Source organism: Purpureocillium lilacinum (genome assembly GCF_023168085.1).
Source record: "Purpureocillium lilacinum CBS 284.36 DNA, scaffold_3, whole genome shotgun sequence".
Lineage (NCBI taxonomy): Eukaryota > Fungi > Ascomycota > Sordariomycetes > Hypocreales > Ophiocordycipitaceae > Purpureocillium > Purpureocillium lilacinum.
Window position 1 is genome coordinate 2,822,363 of NW_027072113.1, and position 21,836 is coordinate 2,844,198.

At 59.3% G+C, this 21,836-nt stretch overlaps 8 protein-coding genes across 8 annotated transcripts; 5 read left to right on the forward strand and 3 right to left on the reverse strand.

Moving 5' to 3' along the window:
* Positions 1 to 1,460: 1,460 nt before the first annotated feature.
* On the forward strand, positions 1,461 to 3,813 carry PLICBS_004429 (uncharacterized protein; the record flags this gene model as incomplete). Its single annotated transcript, XM_018326229.2, has 6 exons — positions 1,461 to 1,683; positions 1,756 to 1,989; positions 2,049 to 3,156; positions 3,213 to 3,299; positions 3,347 to 3,588; positions 3,650 to 3,813. The coding sequence occupies 6 exons, from the start codon at positions 1,461 to 1,463 to the stop codon at positions 3,811 to 3,813; spliced, it is 2,058 nt and encodes a 685-aa protein (XP_018175981.1).
* Positions 3,814 to 4,291: 478 nt separating this feature from the next.
* PLICBS_004430 (uncharacterized protein) lies at positions 4,292 to 5,827 on the reverse strand (the record flags this gene model as incomplete). Its single annotated transcript, XM_018326228.2, has 2 exons — positions 4,292 to 5,212; positions 5,291 to 5,827. 2 exons carry the CDS (start codon positions 5,825 to 5,827, stop codon positions 4,292 to 4,294), a joined length of 1,458 nt encoding a protein of 485 aa, XP_018175980.2.
* Positions 5,828 to 6,530: 703 nt separating this feature from the next.
* Positions 6,531 to 9,132, forward strand: PLICBS_004431 (uncharacterized protein; the record flags this gene model as incomplete). Its single annotated transcript, XM_065600514.1, has 3 exons — positions 6,531 to 6,835; positions 6,911 to 7,547; positions 7,618 to 9,132. 3 exons carry the CDS (start codon positions 6,531 to 6,533, stop codon positions 9,130 to 9,132), a joined length of 2,457 nt encoding a protein of 818 aa, XP_065456586.1.
* A 904-nt stretch (positions 9,133 to 10,036) lies between these two features.
* On the forward strand, positions 10,037 to 11,431 carry PLICBS_004432 (peroxisomal membrane protein PAS20; the record flags this gene model as incomplete). The annotated part of the gene is made up of 3 exons (XM_065600515.1): positions 10,037 to 10,091; positions 10,165 to 10,659; positions 10,716 to 11,431. The coding sequence occupies 3 exons, from the start codon at positions 10,037 to 10,039 to the stop codon at positions 11,429 to 11,431; spliced, it is 1,266 nt and encodes a 421-aa protein (XP_065456587.1).
* Positions 11,432 to 12,185: 754 nt separating this feature from the next.
* Positions 12,186 to 13,988, forward strand: PLICBS_004433 (uncharacterized protein; the record flags this gene model as incomplete). Its single annotated transcript, XM_065600516.1, has 4 exons — positions 12,186 to 12,371; positions 13,164 to 13,292; positions 13,375 to 13,398; positions 13,914 to 13,988. 4 exons carry the CDS (start codon positions 12,186 to 12,188, stop codon positions 13,986 to 13,988), a joined length of 414 nt encoding a protein of 137 aa, XP_065456588.1.
* Positions 13,989 to 14,354: 366 nt separating this feature from the next.
* PLICBS_004434 (tRNA-dihydrouridine synthase 3) lies at positions 14,355 to 16,764 on the reverse strand (the record flags this gene model as incomplete). Its single annotated transcript, XM_018326225.2, has 3 exons — positions 14,355 to 14,436; positions 14,503 to 16,434; positions 16,490 to 16,764. The coding sequence occupies 3 exons, from the start codon at positions 16,762 to 16,764 to the stop codon at positions 14,355 to 14,357; spliced, it is 2,289 nt and encodes a 762-aa protein (XP_018175977.2).
* Positions 16,765 to 17,738: 974 nt separating this feature from the next.
* PLICBS_004435 (uncharacterized protein) lies at positions 17,739 to 19,370 on the forward strand (the record flags this gene model as incomplete). The annotated part of the gene is made up of 1 exon (XM_018326224.2): positions 17,739 to 19,370. The coding sequence occupies one exon, from the start codon at positions 17,739 to 17,741 to the stop codon at positions 19,368 to 19,370; it is 1,632 nt and encodes a 543-aa protein (XP_018175976.2).
* Positions 19,371 to 20,282: 912 nt separating this feature from the next.
* Positions 20,283 to 21,090, reverse strand: PLICBS_004436 (replication factor C, subunit RFC4; the record flags this gene model as incomplete). The annotated part of the gene is made up of 2 exons (XM_018326223.1): positions 20,283 to 20,344; positions 20,457 to 21,090. 2 exons carry the CDS (start codon positions 21,088 to 21,090, stop codon positions 20,283 to 20,285), a joined length of 696 nt encoding a protein of 231 aa, XP_018175975.1.
* Positions 21,091 to 21,836: the final 746 nt, after the last annotated feature.

Consider the following 21,836-nt stretch of genomic DNA (forward strand, 5'->3'; position numbering starts at 1 on the left):
CCTCGGCACGGGCAGCCTCGAACCACATGTAAATCCTGTCCTTGGACAGATTGTGAGCGCGGCCTTACTCGTGCAACAGGTCGCCTCGCAGGGGACTGCCCGCCTCCTGCTGCAGACATGCCCGGCCCGTGCAGCGAACTAATACCTGCGAGCAGCTCGTCCGTGTCTCTGCGCACGCACGCAAGGGACAAGGGCAGCCCTGCCGCAGCGCAGGGCAGCCCGCCCGCCCGGCATGTCGATTGCGCGTGCGCGGACGACGACTACGGTTCCGACTCGACAGCATATTGACGAGAACCTGGAAGCGGCAGACAGGTGACGGACCACAAGTGGAGGGCCTGCGCGCTGTCCTGCTCAGCTCGCCCGCACCGGTACGTGAGAAGGGGTGTAAGGGTGTCGTGCGATGCGTGTGCGCTGCTCCGGAGGGTAATACATGGACACATCGGGAGGCAAGGCGATGGCATCGAGGGCCTTGAAAGGCAGTTGGCACCCCTCCCTCTCATCATCCTGTTCCTCTCGTCTGTCGCGTCCACCACCTCCTTCCACCTCACGCATCGCAGCCGCCACGCCTCGCGGCGAGCAGCCACAAAGCCTTGGGGATCCTCCGCTGGCAGCAGGCGCTAGGTCGCCGCCAACCAGACGCCGCCAAACTCTCCCAGTCCCGTCACGTCCGCCCGTGACGCTCCCTGTGGTGCCAGCGGGGATCCACACCAGCTCCCCCGGTCCCAGCTCCCCACCAAACAGCCTGAGGTGCACCTTGGCCGGGCTTGCCAGGCTTGCCAGGCTCGCTCACCCAGCCCAGACGGGAGGTGCCAGCACCACCAGCACCACCACCTAATACCGCCTTGCCCCAGCGGCGGCCACAGCCAGCAAACAGTTCCAGGTTGCAACGCCTCTCTCCACCAAACGCCCAGGTTGTTGACAGACAGCCCAGCACCACCTCACCTACGGAACCGCCGCTCGTAAGACCCGGCAGGGCCATCGCTCCCGCCCCCCACACCCACCACCACCACCCAATACCAATACCGGGCACCTCTCGCTCGCTCACACACGGGCGGGCGCACTCCACCACGCACGCCTCGCAGGAACAGTCAGTCGCGCGCCAGCGGAGCGCGGTTTCAATCTACTGCACTGGGCAAATGACCAGCCAAGTCTTGGTCACGGTCCCGTCTCTCGCGTGTCGAACCATTGGCCTCACCACCGAAGCCACTACTGCCACCTGCGATCCTCCGCTGCCAAGTCGCTAACGACGTTACAACCTCTCCCCTTCCCTCGACTGCCTTTGTTTCCCCCCCTCAACTCAACTCAATCATCTCTTGTCGTTTGTTCCCCCCCGGAGCACCGCAGCTGACCCTACTCTGCAACAACCCGCTCCGCCAAATACACCACGCTCGGTTTCCCATCGACTTCTGCGCCTCCTTCACGTTCACACATGCCGCACAATCGGCCGTGCCTTCGACACAATGAAGGCCGCGCCGCTCATCATCAATTGGCATGACCAAAACGCCCCGGTCTACTCTGCCCATTTCGAGCCCGCCGGCAAGGGCCGCTTGGCCACTGCTGGTGGTGACAACCACGTTCGCATCTGGAAAGTCGACACGGACGGCCCGGACCGCAAAGTCGAATACCTCTCGACCCTCTCCAAACACAACCAGGCCGTCAACGTCGTCCGATGGGCCCCAAAAGGTATTTGGAGCTCTCTTGCCTGCTGCTTCTCCCCCTTACCCGTTGTCGAATGCTCACGCTGAATACTCTTAGGCGAGGTCCTTGCCTCTGCCGGCGACGACGGCAATGTGATCCTCTGGGTCCCCAGCGAGCTTCCCCCGACCGGCTTCGGCGCCGATGCCCAAGATGACAAGGAGTCATGGAGGGCCAAGCACATGTGTCGCTCGAGCGGAGCCGAAATATACGATCTGGCCTGGTCTCCAGATGCTGCCCATTTTATCATCGGTAGCATGGACAACATTGCCCGTATATACAATGCAAACACAGGTTGGCAGCTTTCCCAAGCTTCCGTGGCTCCTTGCAACACACTAACATGTCAACAATAGGCTCTCTCGTCCGGCAAATCGCCGAACACAGCCATTACGTCCAGGGCGTCACCTGGGATCCCCTAAACGAGTATATCGCGACGCAATCCTCCGATCGATCTGTCCACATCTACTCCCTCAAGACAAAGGATGGCCAGTACACCCTCAGTCAAGACGACAAGCCCCCGAGATTGGCGAGCCATATCAAAGCAGACCTGCCTCCTCGACGCATCTCGTCGAGCAGCCCTGCCCCCCCGGACTTCGGTCACCGGTCCCAGTTGTCCGTTGTCGACTCTAGCACGTCGATAGGCTCGCCCGTGCCGTCTGCGCCGGGCACGCCAACCTCGTTTGCCGTACCCATGAACCCGCCGAGCGTTGTCAGCCACAGCCGCCGCTCGTCCTTCTCTTCCAGACGATCTGTCTCGCCAGCTCCTTCCATGCCACTGCCGGCCGTCATGCCCATGGAGGCGTCTCCAAAACCACACTCGGTGGCTGCGAGTCTGGGCCTGAGCGTCAAGAACGCCAGCCTCTACGCAAATGAAACCCTGACGTCCTTCTTCCGCCGACTCACCTTTACGCCAGACGGCAGTCTGCTGCTGACGCCGTCTGGACAGTATCAGACGCAACACCAGAACGACAAAGACGCGAAGCCGACCTACGAAGTCATCAACACCGTGTACATCTACACACGCGGCGGCATCAACAAGCCGCCTATTGCACACCTTCCCGGCCACAAGAAGCCTTCTGTGGTCGTCAAGTGCTCACCTATCTTTTACACCCTTCGCCAGTCCCCGCCCTCCACGAAACACATCACTATCGACACGTCATCGTCCGAAGAGCCGCTTCCTTCACTGCCAGATCCCGTGGCGAAGCCGTCACCAGCAACCTCCGTGATGGATCCCCCGCCACCGCCGAGCACGGCCGCCTCAGACACCACCAGTGGATCAAAGTCTGGCAACGTCGAGACGGACGCATCTACTCCAGGTCCCAAACCAGCGTTCTCTTTGGCTTATCGTATGGTATATGCGGTCGCCACACAAGATGCTGTCCTATTGTATGATACGCAGCAAAAGACGCCCATATGCGTCGTGAGCAACCTGCACTGCGCGACGTTCACTGACCTGGCCTGGTAAGTGTCAAACACTGCTGTACACATTCATGAGCTGAGCACTAACAATGGTACAGGGCGAGTGACGGCCTGACGCTGGTAATCTCATCCTCAGATGGGTTCTGCTCCACATTATCATTTGCCCCTGGCGAACTGGGAGATGTGTACAAAGGGGAGGTTGGACCTCCGAAGCCTCAGCAAGTTGCGGCAGGCAGCTCAGCGAATCCCGCGTCAAGCCAAAATACCCCGGTGCCGACTCCGACAACCAGCTTTGCTCCTCCATCACCCTTCCACAATGGCACACATCACCATCACCGAAACTCAGCAAGCTCGTTTACAGCCCCGTCGCCTCCCCCATCGGCGGCGGCGGTCTCACAGCGGCCCTCTTCCCCCACCAGGTCGAACTCGACATCTTCTGTTGCCACGCAATCTTCCTCGGTGCCGACTGGCGTTGTGAGCAATCCTCCTCTTGTGGGGGGCAACATGCCGAGCCTCACGGCTGGAGGGAAATCAGGTGGGGTCCCTATGACCACACCGCCGGAAACACCGCGACAGGCGGGAAGCACCACCGCTGGCATTAAGCGAGATGCCAGCGAGAGCGAGAAGGAGGACACAAAGGAACCAAAGAAGAGACGTATCGCGCCCACGCCTGTCGACACAAAGCCAGCGTCCTCGTGAGGTATTGCTGTGCCTCAAACCAGCCGCGGGGCTACTCGCGCATCTCGATTTCTTTGCAACGACTCACAAGGCACCGGAAACTAGGGAATGGAGCACACGAAGACGGGCGGCCATCCTAGCCAAGCATGGGGGAAAAGGCGTTGGTGGTTTTCCACGAATGGGACATGCTGTTTATTTCTCAGCTGCGCCTTGCTATCGCGGCCAATTTTGCCTTTGTTTGGTGGACCACGCGAGATTCCATCAGGATTTGTGATTAACAGGCGTGGTTTGATGGTGACCATTCGCAATTGATGCACTGTTATGATCGGCTTGCGGCCATTAAGCCCGTAGCCCGTAGCCTTTATTCTAAGGGTTGGCTCTATAGCTAGACAATAGGGAAACAGTGAACTGCAAATATGCTTGCGCGTGCCCGAGGCAGGCGTTCGTGTGACCGAGGGCCTGATGCGGCTGGATTATCTACCCTTTCTGCGAGGTCCAGCTAATTCAAAACAGGAGTCCATCCTTTTCTGGGGATGAAGTTGGTCACTCCTTCGTCCTTGAGAATTTCCTCCCCGCGCCGTCCCGTCACGACGCTCCGTTCGTACTCTGGTCCACGAACGTAGAATGGAAACGCCAGGCAGGCAGACTCACCCCTGGCTTTGGCCTCCATATCGCCTGCTACGTCTTCTCCCCCCTGTTTCCTTTCTGTGCTACGCTCCGTGTCATCATCACGTTCCCATATGATCTTCCCCCCATGGCGGCGCTTGGTGAAGCCGCAGGCCCGCCGGTCTAGGGACAGGTACCATTTCCGTTGGTGGATGCTGCCGATGGAGTTGTGCGCCCCCGGGTATGCGTTGGAGCGACGAACGTGCTCGTCTTCCAGCTCGCGGAGCTCGCGCTCTAGTGCGGAGACGTCGGCTGCTGGGTCGGCCTCCTCCGCGGGGGGCGCCAGATGCGCGTCAGCGTCGCCCTCTCGGACGGACTCACGCACGTCATCTCCATCCCCATCCCCATCCTCCTCAGATTCGCTCGTCTCAGGCTGCTGCTGCTTCTGCCCCCGCTGCGGCGTCCCGCCACTCGTCCTCCCGCGTCTGCGGGTGCGCGGCTTGCGCAGGCTCTTGGCCCGGCCGGACGCGTCCTCCGACTTGGTGAGGCGCAGGTTGAGGACGTACGGGTCGGGGAGCTTGGCGCCGTGCAGGCGCAGGCGGATCTTGCGGTTGCGGAACGCCTCCTCGAGGAGGGCCTGCTGCGTGGCGGGCGTTGCGTCGGGCGATGAGGAGCGCGAGGGGTAGTCCTCTCGCTGCGAAGATGGGTCCTCACTCGGGGCGTGCTTGCTGCGGCGCGGAAGCACGGAGTAGGTCCCCGTGTCCCAGATGAGGAGGGTGCCGGTGTGCGGTGAGGCCGTCTCGATGAGGTGATTCTACATGAAGTGCCATGTTCAGCTCCATGCTATGCTACTCAAGAAAGTCAGGGACACGGACGGGGGACAAACACTCACCCACAACGAATGGATGCGCGTCTCAGTCGCGTTGCGGTTCAGCCTCTTGCTATTGGGGTCCCCGGGCAGGCCATACATGATGGCCCAGCTCGCGCTGCTGGAGCCGTTGATCTGCAGGCGGAGGTCGTAGTGCGTGCCCGCGACGGGGTGGTCATGCTGGTGGATGACGAAGTGCGCTCCATTGGGGCTCCCCTCGTTGGCCTCGTACAGCGAGGAGAGCGCGGAGACGGATAGTTGATGGTGCACGGCTGGCGAGAAGAGGACGTGTGAGGAGAGGTCCGCGGTGAAGTGGTCGAGGTGGTCGGCGATGGTGGTTGCGCCGGACTCGATGGCGGCGGTGGATGGCAGCGGCGGTTGTGGTGTCTTGGCTGGTTGCGCTGCATCGTTGAGCCTGACTTGCTGCGGCGGTGCTTCGTCGGGGTCTTGTTCATCAGGGGGTTGGATGGCGATGGTCCACGCGAGGTTGCGCTTCTTGACGAGCGGGTTGGGGATGAGGCCTGGGGAAGGCGGCCGCTTGGGATGCCGCTGCGATGCCATCGTTTATGTCGCGTGTAGGTCGCGCGACACGGCAAGGCCGGTCAATGTACGCGACATTGTCTGAGTACGGTGACGCGTCTCCTGTTTGGGAACAAGAACTGCGCGGGGCTCTAATGAGTATGGCAGAAGTCGCGGGTCACTCGGTGAGTTAATGCTGCTGGAAGTAGACACTTGAGCGTCGTGCAGGCGCTTGGCTTGTGGTCATCGCGGTCACGTCGGAGCGCACACAGTGTGCACTGTGCAGGATAAAGTGCCGCTGTGTAATACCGGCCACCACGACCTTCAACCGCCGATGCTGGACCAACGCGAGCAAACATCAGAACGACGACCCTCAGGACGCAAGCCCAAATTAGTTAGACGAGCAGAAAGCTGCGGCCATGTCGGCATTCGACCACGGCCTCTAGTGAGGGACTAGCAGGTCCCTCTAGACTCGGTAGAAGTTGCAGATTCGGCTCCTTAAAGGGATCGCGCGAGGTAAACTGAGACCTCGGATGCATGGATGCATGAGGCGAAGCCGCCCTAGTAGATTAAACGGACGACTGTATATCTAGGAATTCCGACATGAACCCCCGAACGCCGCTTACCTGAGCGGCCCCAGACTCACTTACACGCTTGCCAGACTTCTGCCTAAATACTCCAACCTCCTTACTATATTTACAATGGCATTCGTGCTGGTTGTCAGTTTGTTCTCATCTAGTCAGATATGGCTTCGCATTGTCGAATCGTCATCGCGGGCGGAGGCATTGCCGGCCTGGCCCTGGCGCTCATGCTGGAGCGATTCGACATAGACTACATCTTACTCGAGAGCCACTCGCAGATCGCCCCTGATGTTGGGGCCAGCATCGGCATGTTTCCCAACGGGCTGCGGATCCTCGATCAGCTTGGCTGTGTCGATCCAATCAAGCAGCTGTTTGGAGGCGCTTGTCCCTACAATACGTCGCATACTCGTTCCGAGAACGGAGAGGTTTTGTCCACGGTCCATGAGTTTTTCGGACAGCTGGAGGAGAGGTTCGTTCAGTTTAGGGCCATAGGCCGAGCGGCTTTCAGTGTTTCTTATAGCTAATTGTGAGTTGGCAGGCACAGCTATGGTCTCTACTTTTTTGATCGTCAGAAGCTGCTACAGATACTGCATGACAAGATCCAGCACAAAGAACGAATCCTCGTGCAGAAAAAGGTCATTAAAGTCGGCCTGATTCAGGGAGGTGTCGAAGCAATCTGCGCGGACGGCTCGGTCTTCCCTGGCCTGCTCCTAGTCGGCGCAGACGGAGTGCACAGCGCAGTTCGACAGTCAATGACGGATCTCGGCCACAAGCTACAGCCAGGCTATTTCGACCCGACCGAGAAGAATCGCGTGCCCTGCTACTACAGATGCAGCTTCGGTATAGCCCAGCACGTCCCAAACTGGGTCCCTGGCGAGCAGCACCTGGTTTTCGGCACTGGCCGGTCTCAGCTCGTCGCCTCCGGCCCGGACGACAGAGTGTACTGGTTCATGATGGAGCGACTGCCCGTCCCTAAGTTTGGCGACGACATCCCCCGATACTCTAAAGAGGACGAGGTCGACTTCGTAACTCGGAATGCGACGGTCCCGATTACCACCAAGGTCACGTTTGGAGACGTGTTTGAGAAGCGGCTCACGTCTACGCTGACGCCACTTCATGAAATGGTTTACGAGAAGTGGTTCTTCAAGAGAGTCATCACGCTTGGGGATTCTGCTCACAAGGTAAGATACTGCCTCGGGAATGTGCATGCATATCTCTAAGAGTCAATGCTGACTGTAGCTCTTGACATAGCCGAATCCCATTGGCGGCCAAGGCGGAAATGGTGCCTTGGAATCTTGTGCGGTACTGGTTAACTGCTTGAACTCGTTGAGGGAGAGCCGTGGAGGCAGCATCGCAGACCTCACAGACGAAGAGGTTGAGCAGGTCTTCCAACAAACACAATCTGCCAGGCATGAGCGCGCCAAGGAAATTGTGGCACGCGCACACGAAATGCAAGCGCTTTTCGCAAACGAGTGCCCGATCGTCACCGCCCTCGTCCAAAGGGTGATACAGCCACTGGGCGGGCCAGGACAGGTGTTCTCTATGATGAGTAGCAACTACCTTCCTGCCGCAAAGATCGAACGACTTCCCGTCCCTCACCGACCTCGCCTTATTCCCTTTAACGATGAACTTCCCGCAACTCCCGTGGATGAGTCTACACACAAATGGGTCCGCGGTGCCTTCGTCGGAAGTATGGGGCTCACACTGATGCTGTCAAAAGGCTCTTTCCGTCTGCCATTCAACGACGTCGCGAGTTGGAGTGAGAGCAATCTCAGTCTGAAATGGTTTGGCAACAATGCTGTCAGCGCTTTCTTCGAGGTCGTAACATCCATCTTGGCGATACCGATCGAGAGTCCATCGGCAAGATTGCACCTCTGGAGCTTCCTGCCACAACTCATCTCTCCCGTTCTTATTTACACCATCGAAGGATACCGACGGGGTAATCAGGGCAGTGCCTTGAGTCTGTCCATACTGTTCAATGCAGGGATGCAGCTCCAAGGGATTGGGCGTATTGCGCCACTTCATGCTATTCTGAGCGCATTCTCATCCGTCTGCGGACCGGCAGATCGCGCCATTCCCCTAGAGGTGGCACAGTCGCTTGTGCCTGCAGTCACTCTAGGGTTCATCGTTCCCACCATCATGGCACTTGCACCGAACCCGAACAAGACCGCCTGGCACGCTTGGCTTGGGTTGTGGCAATTCGCGCCGCCGCTTGTCAACATACTCACGTACGGAATCTCCACGGGCTTGAGGAAATGGAATCGAAGCCAGGACGTCAAGAAGCGCGACGGCAGGAAAGGTAGCCATGATCAAGATGTGCAAACGCTGGGCTCGGTATACACGTTTGCATTTGCAGTGCAGGCTACCGCCCACATTGCTACTCTGGCATACGGCTGGCACCGCCCTGGCATAAACCTGGCTTCGACATTCTTCAAGTTGCCAAATCCCTTCAAGGCCGACTGGAGACTTCCAAACTTGGCAGCGCAGTTGGCAACGTTTTTCAGGTACGACATGGCGCTGGCTGTTGCGGCATACGTAAGTGGGAATCTTTGGTCAATCTGGACACTGCATCGGCAGGGATACATAAAGACCCGAGAGGCTCTCAAAGCTGCTCTGGGGGTTGTTGCCGGACAGCTCTTTGTTGGTCCCGGTGCGACGTGGGCTGGCTTGTGGTACTGGCGCGAGTGCAAGATTGCTGGAATTGCGCAGGTTAACGGTGATGGAATAGCCAGCGCAAAGGGCAAGCTTGGCTACAGCTCGCCTTAGCATGACTTGCGTCGGCAGGAAGTTCATAAGCTTTGGGGCATCAGCGGTACGATATTCAAGTAAGCCGGGTTCAGAAGTCTAGCTAGCTTGATAACTTGCAGCAAATCGTCAAAGAGGTTGGATTTGGGTTGAGTTGAATCGATGTACTTGATATCTAGAGACGCCTGCGCCTGGGCGCGAGTCCCGACCCTTGGAGGCACCATGACTAATTCGGCAACACCAACGCAGAACGCTCCTTGAAATGCCTAGGCAGGAACGGTCAAGCGCGCCTGCACTCAATGGAGAGGGCGGGCTTTCCCCAGAAAGTGCCGAGGCACATGCTGCAGCCGAGCCAGTCAAGGGCCCCACTTCCCCCATTCTTGCCTCCCCAAGCGCCCCGTCGTCGGTCGCGCCTCCCAAACCGTCCGTCTCCGTCCGTGCTTGCCTTGCCTCGCCTCCGCGCCCGCGCCCGCTTGCTGCTGCTGCTGCTCGTCCCATCAGGCCGCATCCTCCTCCTCCTCCTCCCAGCCCGCGCCTCCTGCGTCTTCGTTTCTCATCATCCCTTTTTCGACGCATCGCGGTCTGCTGCACCGCGCGCTCGTTGCCAGGCGACATCACAGCGCCCCCGCCTTGTTTTGAACTTTTGCCCAGCCCGGGCCTGCGCCGCGGTTTTTTGCCCTTTGGTTCGCCCCCCGCCGTTCGTCGGTTTCGCCGATCGCCGCACCGCGAAAAGCCAGCGTCGGACCGACGTCACTCTCCCACCAACACTGCGCTCAGTCACCAACAGCGACCCAACGACGACTCGACCAGAGCGTCGTAGCGCTCGGCATACGGTGCGGCAAACTCTGGGCAAACCCTTCCTGAGGGTCAGGACCAGCGCATCCTCCCATTTCCCGGGCTGAGCAGCCGCTCATTCCCGACAAAAATGGCATCGCCCCCCAAGCCCTGGGAGCGGCCCGGCGTCGCCTCGGTGCCCTCCGGTTCGTGCTACCCGCCGTCTCACCCTTCCTTCTGTCGCCTGCTGTTCCCTGTGTGCTAACTGACCGTCGCCAGCCTCCATCACCGCTACTCCTAATCCTCCAGTCACAGCGACAGCCGCCGGCTCAACGACATTGCCTGGCTCATCCACATCAGCGCCTCCGGTACCCGATCGCCCTTCCTCGCTCACCTCCGCCGTCAACCAAAACGCCGCTGCGTACAGCCGCATGGGTGTGCCCGGTGTCGGCGCCTCTCCATACAGTGCCTACGGCGGTGGCTACTCCTCTCCATACTCAAGCCCGTACTCTCGCTTCGGCGGCATAGGTGGCTATGCTGGCGGCATGTACGGCGGCTACGGAGGATATGGAGGTGGCATGGGCGGTGGCATGTACGGCAACATGTACGGGGGCATGCCTGGCATGCCCGGCGGCGACCCCAATAGCCTGACCAACAGCTTCAGCAACAGCACGGCGGCCACTTTCCAGATGCTCGAGGGCATCGTCACGGCCTTTGGCGGCTTCGCTCAAATGCTTGAAAGCACCTACATGGCCACACACTCAAGTTTCTTCGGTAGGTCACATCATAACCTAGCATCACGTCAACATGCACTAATATATATTTGACAGCCATGGTCTCCGTTGCCGAGCAGTTTGGCAACCTGCGCGACACTCTGGGCTCGATCCTCGGCATCTTCACACTCATCCGCTGGATACGGACGCTCATCGCCAAGATTACCGGCCGTCCGCCGCCGGCAGATGCGACGGCCCTCACCCCCGCCGCCTTTGCCCGATTCGAGGGTCGGCCCGGCCCCGATGGCTCGCCCGGACCCGCCAAGGCTAGCCGCAAGCCCCTCCTGTTCTTCCTCGCCGCAGCGTTCGGCCTTCCGTATCTCATGTCCAAGATGATTCGAACCCTTTCGGCTTCGCACGAGGAAGAGGAGAGGCGCCTGCAGCAGCAGGCCTTGCAGTCTCAGCAGCCTGTTGACCCCTCCAAGCTCGAGTTCTGCCGCCTGCTTTACGACTTCCTCCCGCAGCCCAACACCAACGCCAGCATGGAGCTCGAGGCGCGCAAGGGCGACCTGGTTGCCGTCCTGAGCAAGAACGACCCTGCCGGACAGCCTAGCGAATGGTGGCAATGTCGATCGCGCGATGGCCGGCAGGGCTACCTACCCGCCACGTACCTGGAGGTGCTGAAGCGCCCCGGACAGGAGGTCAAGCAGATTAAGGCGGCAGGTGACGACAGCAGGACCAACTCGATCACAAGCGCGGTGGCGAAGCCTGAAGATGGCAAGAAGGAATACGCAACGGCCGATGGCATGCAAAGAAGTCACTTCTACTCGTAAGAGTTGTATATCTGGGTTCGATGGAAACTCGTTGTCAGAACAAATATTGAGAGGCGATCGCACGGACCGAGTTCGGGGCGGTGATGGGGCTTGAAGACCTTGTCGCATATCAGCCGCCCGATGGTGCACGAGCGTTTCATGTACATCTGTATTTTCTATCAAATCAATGGCAAGATCTCATGCCCGGCTACGCAAGCCCTTTACCCAGTTCCGCCAACGTGGAATCGAAGTAAGTACGGGGCTCGAACTGGAAGATCCCCATTACGTGACGCTTTTGATACGGAACCTGTCTGCCAGCCAAAGGTTGCAGGCGAGTGGGCTCCAGGCGAGTACTGGAACGAGAGTATATCGGCCATGCGGTAGATGATACGCGTCTGCCTCCTGGTACACATTTACATAAGACCAAGCCCAGGTTCCAGAAGTGTCTGATTCGGCAATCTTGGCGGTAAACTTTTCACAGTTGTGGCGAAAGCGTCATGATGTTTCGCGGTGTTGTCCTCCTGCCTATTCTCGGGGCGATTGCCGTCGACTCTGCGCCTAAATGCGCAGACATCATCGTGGCCAAGGTACGTTGGGCCAACAAACCGAATTGCCTTCGAGGATCAGCATGTTCACGTTCTCGATGAATAGAGACACGTCTTTTGGTCCGAGGGGGTGAGTGGCCGAAGCCCCGCTGGCTTTCATCCCCCAATGACGTTGATGGCGACGGACTAGTACACACGGCCAGAAAGCTGATGTTAGAAAACAGGTGTGCATGCCGACGAAGAATCAGTGCCTGGCGACGGTCAAGCACGGCATGTACAGAGGCCTGAACTGGCACCTCGGGCTGCCGGCGCCGTCGCTGCGGCGGCGGTTTCGCAATGACCCGGACTGGGCCGAGAAACACGACATTATGGACTGGCCCTACGAGTATGTTTCGCCTTCTTGCTCCGTCGGCAAGGTAAGTGATTTTCTCGCGAAATGGGCTCTTCTCGCTCTTGCTCTTGGGATGCGTGAGTTTTCTCTGACTGACCGCGGCTGGGGGGGGCGCCGCAATACAGTGCAACGAGCCGAGGGTGCCGTGCTGGCGCGATGATCTCCATGGGGTGGGATACTGCGAGGGGGTGAGGTTTGTTGAGGGCGATTGATGAATCGAGGACTGTGAGCGAGTGGGCTTCCGAGGGCGATTTCTTATTCTTGTTGTTCTGAATATCTTAGAGATGGTCTGTCTTCGGGTCTGTGCTCTGTAGCGAGGAGGAGTACACGGATCGCTCGTGGCGGCGGCCCAAACGCCCATGACACGACTTCAGTGCGTACCTGCCACGCGTCGGGCAAACTGTGAGTCGGGGCTATTACAGCATTCTCCAATATTTGCATATATTACATATACGTGTGAGTGCTCTTAATATCGCCCGGGGCCATCATCAGATAGGCGAAACTAGCGGCACCATTTGGACTGGAGCCGGCAGGACTTGAATAGGCTGATAGGGGGAGTACTGTCGGGCAAACGCGCCTCAGCCGTGCCATTGCGCTGCGGCGCACGCTCAGAAACCTCCATTGAAAAGATAAAAGCCCGGGGTTTCGCTCTTGGGAGGCCAAGCATCGGAGGCTGTCGTCACGGGTATATAAGACGAAAGCACATCGCCACGGTCTCGGCGGCCTGGGAAAAGTCACATCATCTGCCCATCCTATCCGCCACGAGCAAATCAGGGTTTTCCCCTTCCTGCATAACAGATTCACGACGACGAAGCAGGCAGACGCAGTAGGCAAGATGAAGTTCCAGTACGCCCTCGTCCTGGCCGCCGCCCTGGGCGCCGCCAACGCGATGAAGTCGCTCGAAGAGTACGAAGCCGAGTACGACTACACGGACGAGTCCTGCGAGGTGAGAGAGAGCCGCCAACTAACGTGTCGCACAAATGTATCAAGAACATTGCTAACGAGTGTGTTTTCTTTCTCATGTGCAGCGCTACAAGTGGATGTCCTGGGGAGTAAGTCGTTGAGTTCTCCGCTCCATCGTTTGAGAAAGGAGGGCGCGCGCACATGGACATATACGCCGGATATGACATACTAGTTGAGACGGGCTTCTGGCTCGCACTCACTACGTCATCCACTCACTCATCTTCACTATACAAGAACAAGCTATGTATAGGAGACGGCTGGCTGAACAGAAGAAAACACACAGGCGTGCGACGAGCACAGGCAAGTCTGCAGGCACAGAGTCAGGCACGGCCACGACCCTCACAAGGCCGAGACCTGGACCCACGGCAAGCCCCATCACGACAACATCGCGGGACACGAGCGTCGAAGCGTCGGGTCTGGAATTCCCAACACTGCCTGGTATTGGAAGGAAACGCGGTGTGGCGTACAACGTGTAAGTCAAGTGGTCCTCCCCACCCCAAGGTTGTGCCTTTCACTTGAGGCCGTATCCTGTTCTTCTGTCACACGAGGGACTGAGAGTGAGTGAGTGAGTGGCTGGGCGGCTGGCTGACGACACAAAATACAGTGCCACAACACTGGCGACACCTGTGCCTATGACTTCTTCGACCAGGAAATCCTCTGCGCATATGGCCAGGAGTGAGAGACGGACGGGTTCAGGTGCCTTCACCGTCCCTTCGCAGCCACCTCGTCACGGGACGTTTCGGCTTATTGGGAAGCACGATATATGCCTCCGCATTCGTTTAGCATCGAGTTTTCTTCATCGATTATCTGGCCAGCTTCCTTCGTGATGCGCCTGCAGTCCTACTAGAATCAATAGCCAGGGAGGTGCAGGCGTGCCCTCGGCAGCTACCTCCGCCAAAGCGAGCCAATTCTTCATTCATGTTGCAGTGGTTCGCCCCGATGCGAAATGCTCCTCGCTCGTATGCTTTCAAAGTAATTTTTGATCACAGCGAAACGCCCGTTTTCCGATCCGGTCATCCGCACCTACATCGTCCGTGTTGTGAATTTAGCCCTCGGCCTCGTAGGAGTTGGACTTGTGCTTGGGCTGAAAGCGGAAGCCGGGGTGCACAGGGCCGAGGAACATCTCCCTAGGTTTGTGTCAGCATTCATCTGGTGTATTTTTGCAGGGGGTAGACAGAAGCGCGTGTACGTACGTTATCTTGATCCAGTCCTTGTAGTTGTCAGAGGCCATCAGCGTCTCCAGCTCGTCACGTCCCCTGTACGCCGGCGGCCGATCATTAAGGCTCGGCGGCAGGTACTCGAGCAGGCCAATGGGCACATAGCGATGCGTGAAGCTCAGCCACTCGAGCAAGAAGCGGCGCGTGAAGCCGATGCCCAGCTCGTCGGAGCCCCATGCCTCCAGACCATAACGCACAAACTTCTCGATGTAGGTGAGGCGCTCGCTCGACGACTTGTCCAGGTACTGGCCCTTTTCAATCTCCTCAAAGACCCAAGGCTTGATGAGAGCGCCGCGGCCAATCATGACGCTATCGACACGCGCCTTGGAGATGTGCTCCTCGTAGTCAAAGTGGGAGTAGCAGTCACCGTTGCCGAGGAAATACATGCGCCCGTCCTTGGAGTTGGGCAGGGTGCTGGCATCGGGCTCGGCGGCCGTGTCGGTGAGAGCGTCCTTTTGCTCGTTGTATGTCTTGACCAGGGCGGCGCACTCGCCAATATAGCTCCAGTCGGCCTTCTTAGTGTAGCGTTGCTCGCGACTGCGTCCATGGAGCGTCACGGCGGCGCAGCCAGGAGCGCCGAGGCGTTCTCGGTGCTCACGGGCGCCAAACGCGAGGCGCCCGAGCAGCTGTGTTGCGACCGGGCGGTTGCCCTTCACACCCGTTCTTATCTTGGCCGTAATAGGGATCTCGCCCGACATGGCGTTCATGCCGCGCAGCATGCGCTCCAGCTTGCCCGGCGACTCGAGAAGCGCCGAGCCGCCACCGGACTTGAAGACCATGTCGATGGGGCAGCCGCAGTTGAGGTCGATGAGTCGCAGGTGCGGGCAGTAGCGGTTGAGCACGTCGGCGACTTTGGTGACGACCCAGGGTTGGTTGCTAGAGATCTGGGCACCGAACTTGAGGTCTTTCGAGTTGTTGTAATCATCGAAGACGAACGACTTGCCCGGCGTGACCTTGGGCGGGGAAATCTCCGACTCGTGGGCCTTGAGCAGAGTCCAGTCGGACTTGGAGCCCTGCAGGATGGGCATGCCCATGGCCATCTCCGAGTACGTCAACTGACAGCCCAGTTCCACGCAGAGTCGTCGGAATGGGAGGTTGCCCTGGGTCGTGAGGGGAGCAAGGGTTGGGGTCTCGGGGCCGAAGTAGAGACGCCGCTTCTCGGAGGGCTTGAACGGCGGGTCAACGAAGCGCGCGCGAAGGTCCTCTATGCCCTCGTCGCTCTGCGCCTTGCGGCGGTGGTGAAACTCGTTGTTGATGACGGACTCCTTGTTCATCCACTTGATGTACTCGTCCGCTTTGGTGAAGTCGACGCGCTTGCGACTGAGGTTGATCTTGTCGGTCAAAGGGACGGCGTTGACAATGCCAGCACGGCGCTCATCGTGGTCGCCTTGGCCCCTGTCGTCGCTCTTGGTTCCATCCTCCTTTTCTTCGCCGTCTTTTCCTTCGTTCTCAGCCGATCTGTTGACCAAGACCAGCTCCTTGCGTCCGTCATCGCGTTCAACCTCTTCCATGTGGCTCTTAACGAATCGACACTTCCAGCCGGACGGGCACCATCCGTACTGTTCGAAGACGGGGCACTTCCCACCAAACGTTTCAACATCGTCGCGTCGGCCCTCGGCGAGGTACTTGCGCACATCGTGGCACATCTTGCAGCGATCGCCGTATTTGCACTCCCGAGGCGAGAATTCGTTGGTAAAGGCTCGGCTGTTGCAGAGGGGCAAGGCGTCTTCAAACTTGCCAAACGTGCGCTCAACGTTCTGGCCGCCCCTCTTCTCCTTCTTGCCCTTGCCGCCCGAGTCTCTGTCGTCCCTGCGCTGCTGGCCGTCACGGTTAGCATCTCTACCCTCAGCCTCATCGTCGTCCATGGCGTCAGAACTCTTCTTGGCACCTGGAACATCAATGAGATACCTGTACAGTACCGTCAGCGCTCAGGATTCTGTGCATTTTTGGGGATGAGCCTCACTCCTTCTTGACGGGAGCCAGCCCAGCTCGGCGGTCTCTGGCGTCGTTTGCATGGTTGTCTGGCCGTGCTTCGTTTTCCTTGGCAGGGGCGTCATGCAGACCCTCTCCGGGAACCTGTGGCTCTGCGAACTCGACAGTCTCGGATTCAGCTGAGGCGTCCATCTTAAGCCGCTTCGCTGCTCTCTCCTCGGATGCGTCGTGTGAGACTGTAGCCACGGCAATGTTGCTCGCATCTTGCGCGAGCTCAGCTCGCTCCGGGTTTGATGCCTCGCTCATCTTGCGTCAGGGAAGTGGCTGTTGTGACACAGCTATCTCGGTACGGGCGGCGTAGTCTTGAGGATCGAATCCTTCTGACAATCGTTGTGGCTTTCAACGGGCTGCTTGAGCAACGTTGCGACCGCGGCGAATGGAATTGTGAGAACTTTGGGGATCACTGGTCTCGGGAAAAGAGGCAAAGAGGCCCCAGAACGGTCGCGGGTCCTCAGAAACCTCGATTGAGTGACTTTGCCACCCGTGAGTGTGTATGGCGGCTCTTGTTCAAGAAGATGAGAAGCGTCGTTGAAATTTTTTGAGGTTCTGCCGTGGAACTAGAACGAGGTCCGCTGCAGTTGTCGGCCAGCTGTTGGGCAGCCGCTGTAAACGAACACAGCAAGCCGCCCCACGTGACCGCCCGACGTCCAAAGTGAATCTGTGCACGACTTCGTCGACTCTGGTTTGAAGTCTTCTATGAAATCGTATGTATGTGCAAGAAATATTATATGAAAACTCTGATTCGCTCTTTTGGCCCAAGGTGAGGCGAGGCGCGTGCTGGACAGGGTCAGCCCGCCGCTCCCCCCCTGCTGGCTTTCTTGTTGATGCCATCGGACGATTGCGTTTACGGAGGAACGCATTCTACTGAGGCATTGCACTTGGAATGATACTTCGAGGCATGGAAACTTGGAGGGCACTCGCTTAGCGTCCGATGAATAAAGGCATTCAACCACGGATGGGCAACTCAGGTTGCCACCGATGCTCTTTCTACAGGGTAAGCCGCTGCTTTTCCAGGGGTTGTTGGCGCTTCGGTCCGCTATCAGAGAGGCAGGTGGGGTCCGGGCGACATCATCGCGGCTTGAAACACCAGACTCCAGAGGCACACTCTCTTCCCCTCCCAGCCACGCCCCTCTCCAGCGACACGCACCCTCCGGGCGCCAACCCACCTCGCCCCGAGCTCAGCGTCCGACCTCCGGCCATGCCACCCCGCGCGTGAGACCATGGCGGACAAGTCGGCCAAGTCGCCGCGCAAGACGTCGGTGTCGACGACCACGGCGGCCGTCACCTCCAGCTCCCACCCCAACCACAAGGTCAAGACGGTGCGGTCACAGAAGATACTCCCGAGCCCACCTCCCAAGGAAAACAGGCCGACTCGCCTCGATGACTCGAACGCGTCCGACGATGACGACGACGACGACGACGAAGACGAGGACGAGGATGAGCAGCCCGCACCGCTGCCCAGGAGCCACACACCCGGCCACCTGGCGAGCAAGAGCATAAACGACCGCCGGCGCAAACCTTCGGACGTAGCCATACGCCAGCGCTCTCAGTCGGCCTCACAGGTCCCTCCTTCTCGGCCCTCCACCGCTGGCGCCCAAACGACCCGATCCCAACAGCAGGACCAGAAGCAGCAAGCCTCCGCCGACGGCCACAAGGACGACCAAGACAAGAAGCTCTCGGGCACCGCCAACAAGGCGTCCGCGTCGGCAGCGAACCGCGGCACACTGTCTGCGTCTGTCACATCGCGGCAGAAGACGGCCACGACGACCACGACGGGTGCCAAAATCACCCGCCCGCCGCGGGGGCAACACATCCCCTACCCCGCGCTGCCCGGCCCCGACGATGGGCCCGACGTCGAGCCGGCACCGCCGTCGGGCATGTACTGGTCCAAGGCGTTCGTGTCCGGCGCACCGCACTCCAACATGAGGGCGCACACGACGACGATCATCGGTTCCAACGTGTACGTGTTTGGGGGCTGCGACTCGCGCACCTGCTTCAATAGCATGTACATGCTCGACGCCGACTCGTTTTCCTGGTCCGTCCCGCACATGGTCGGCGACATCCCCGTGCCGCTGCGCGCCATGACATGCACGGCGGTCGGCAAGAAGCTTGTCGTCTTCGGCGGCGGTGACGGCCCCGCTTACTACAACGAGGTCTACGTCCTCGACACAGTCAACTTTCGCTGGACCAAGCCCCGCATCGTCGGTGACAGGGTGCCTTCAAAGCGCCGCGCTCACACGGCCTGTCTATACAAGAACGGCATATACGTCTTTGGCGGTGGCGACGGCGTGCGCGCCCTCAACGATATATGGCGCCTCGACGTCAGCGACCCGACCAAGATGTCGTGGAAGCTCATCTCCGGGGCCGAAAAGACGGCGCCAGGAATCAAGGATGTCCGCCCCAGGGCGCGCGGCTACCATACAGCAAACATGGTGGGCAGCAAGCTCATCATTTTCGGCGGATCAGACGGCGGAGAGTGCTTCGACGATGTTTGGGTCTACGATGTTGAGCGACACGTCTGGAAGGCCGTCAACATCCCTGTCACCTACCGCCGCCTCTCCCACACGGCCACCCTCGTCGGATCTTACCTCTTCGTCATTGGCGGCCACGATGGCGCCGAATACTGCAACGACGTGCTCCTCCTCAACCTCGTGACCATGACGTGGGACCGTCGCAGGGTCTACGGGAAGCCACCCAGCGGGCGCGGATACCACGGCGCAGTCCTGCACGACAGTAGGCTACTCGTTATTGGCGGCTTTGACGGCAGCGAGGTGTTTGGGGACGTGACCATCCTCGAACTCGCGGTCCACGCGTACTACTCGCAAATCAGCCACTTTACCATTGAAGTATAGCAGGGAAGGCCAGACGAGAGGGGGCCTCGCCATGGTTTCCTGCTCTGGAGAGGCGCCCGACGCGCAGCGTCGTTAGACTGCGCCAGTTTGCTGTGCCAGAACATCTGCACGGCGTTGCGCGTACTGGGCGAGCTTACATCCGTGCGTCCCGAACCCGCGGAGGGGGGACGGAACTGACGCCTTGAGCCCCGATTCGTGTAGATGAGATGGCGCAATAAGAGTGTGGACGAGATGCGCGGGAGGACACGCTCCAGGAAACGGACTGTTGGTAAATCGGGGATAGGGTCATTCTTGCACAGGACGGGGCGAGCGCCAGGTGGATTGGCCTTTGCCGTGCCCTCGAGGCATCTTTTGCATACGTTCTAACCTGGCATGTCTTTCGCCACGACAGGGCTGGCCCAGACGATAAAACGCCGAAACAGATAAACAGTTACGCAACGCCTGCATGTAGAACACGACGTCAAGATCTATGTCCATCACTTAAGCATCTATGTTGGTCAAACGGGAGCCCTGAAGCTCGGAAATGCTATTCGTTAAATTCGTCTTATTATACAAAGTGCCAAGGGGGGAGCTTTTACTCTCTCCCGCCCCGAAACTCTTTTTTGCCCGCCCGCTCCCCGCTTCTGTACATATACAAAAGTGTGGCCCCCCGAGAAAACGTGGGGTCCCCGTGTGAAGCCGTGCCCGAAACTCCGATATGCGACCGCGGTAATGCTTGCGAGCCCTTATGCCCGAGGAAACGGGGGGTGGTGGTGGGTTTGGTATAGAGGAGATGTGTTGTATGGTCGTGTGGTATGCAAGCCCTCGCTCTGCGGGGGTTGCTTGATGCCGGTGATTGTGGGAGCCTATCGCTGGTTTTGCGAGGAGGCTCGTATGTATGGAGGGAGTCGTCTATGATTTGAGGTCTCTTGCTCATGCCTTGTTGCCATTGGCCTTCTTGGCGGCCAACCGGCGCTCCTCAGCCTCGACCATGTCTAGAAGGCGGTGTTAGCTTTCAAAGATGTACTAGATTTCGTCGGACGGCATCCTCTGGGGAGAGGGAGGGGGGAGGGTGCATGATGGTGCATGGGGCTTCAGGCTGCTTACCCTTCCACAGATCTTGGCCTTCGTACTCCTCCTTGTGGACCTTCTTCTCGATGAGGTGCTTGTGCTCCGGGTCGTTGGGGTCGAGGACCATGACCGTCTCCCAGCGGCCGCTGCCGCGCTTGGCGTCGTTCATTTCAAAGGCGGCAGAGACGATCAGGACAGCGAGGGTCAGGCCCTGGGCGTAGACACGGGCCTGGACGACCTTTTGCGAGGTGCTCATGGGGGCGCGGCCGACAATGGCCAGCGCGAGACCCATGCTGGCGAGCCACGAGACGAAGACGATGCTGTAGCGGTTCTCGCGGCCCCAGCTCATGAAGCGCTGGTAGGCCGACTCGTTCTCGCGGAGGATCTGCTGGGCGCGCTGGCTGGCGTCCTGGTACGTGCTCATGGGGTCCTGGGCGCGCTGGAACTTGGTGCTGTCGCGGTCGGCGTTGACGATGGCGCCGAACGTGGCCGACGAGGTGACGAGGAAGGTGCGGAAGGGGAGCGTGAGGCCCCGGAAGGCAGGGTAGCGGCGCGAGGCGAGGAGGACGCCGCCGAGGCCGAGGGCCAGGCCGGCGGTGCCGCCGATGAGGCCGCCCTTGACGACGACCTTGTAGTGCGCCGCCTCCTCTTCCTTGCTGAGGACCTTCATTGTGGTATGACGCTGTTGATGCTGCTGCTGCTATGCGCGGCGGCGGGGTTGTTTCGAGCGGTTGGTGGTGGTGTTGGTGGTGGTGGTAGTTCTATAGAGCGTGCGAATCTAGGTATCGAGCACGGGATGGAGCGGCAGGGCGCGCGGCGGGTCGGGCGTGTATACAAGTAGGTTTCGCGGGCGCGGCTCGGGATGCGGAGGGGGCGGTGGGCGAGTTCAATCGGTCTGGAGAAGCGAGGGTCGCGCGACGCCGGAAAGAGCGGAGCCGGGCTCGAAGCCAAAATTTTTGAGTTGCAGCGGCAGGGATGAAATGCGCTTTGGTTTTATGAGCAAGGCCGTTTGCGAAACTGCTCGCTTTTTTAATAATCGCTGCTGTCGCAAGTCTGCTCTTATATGATTGTTGATCGTTGGAAATGCGATGGACGGTGCAAAGCACGGGGGGCGAATTGAGAGGCGTTCTCGTTGAAATGCGGCGTTTCGTCGCGGCGTCACCGGAGGGCGGGCGAGGGGATAAAATAATACATCATCATCCGTGCTGGCGTAGCAGTGGCATCATCATCCCGAGCTTTGTGCGCTACTAGAACCCGCTGCGCGCTGACGGGACGGGCAGGACAGGACGGGGACAGGCATGATGTCAGCCACTAACAACAGTCTCGGCCGCACCGCAAGCCAGCTGGTGCCACGCGCCGCCAGGGATGCCATGTGTCTGCGTGTGTGCGCGCGCCCGCCGTTCCGGAGCCTCCCGG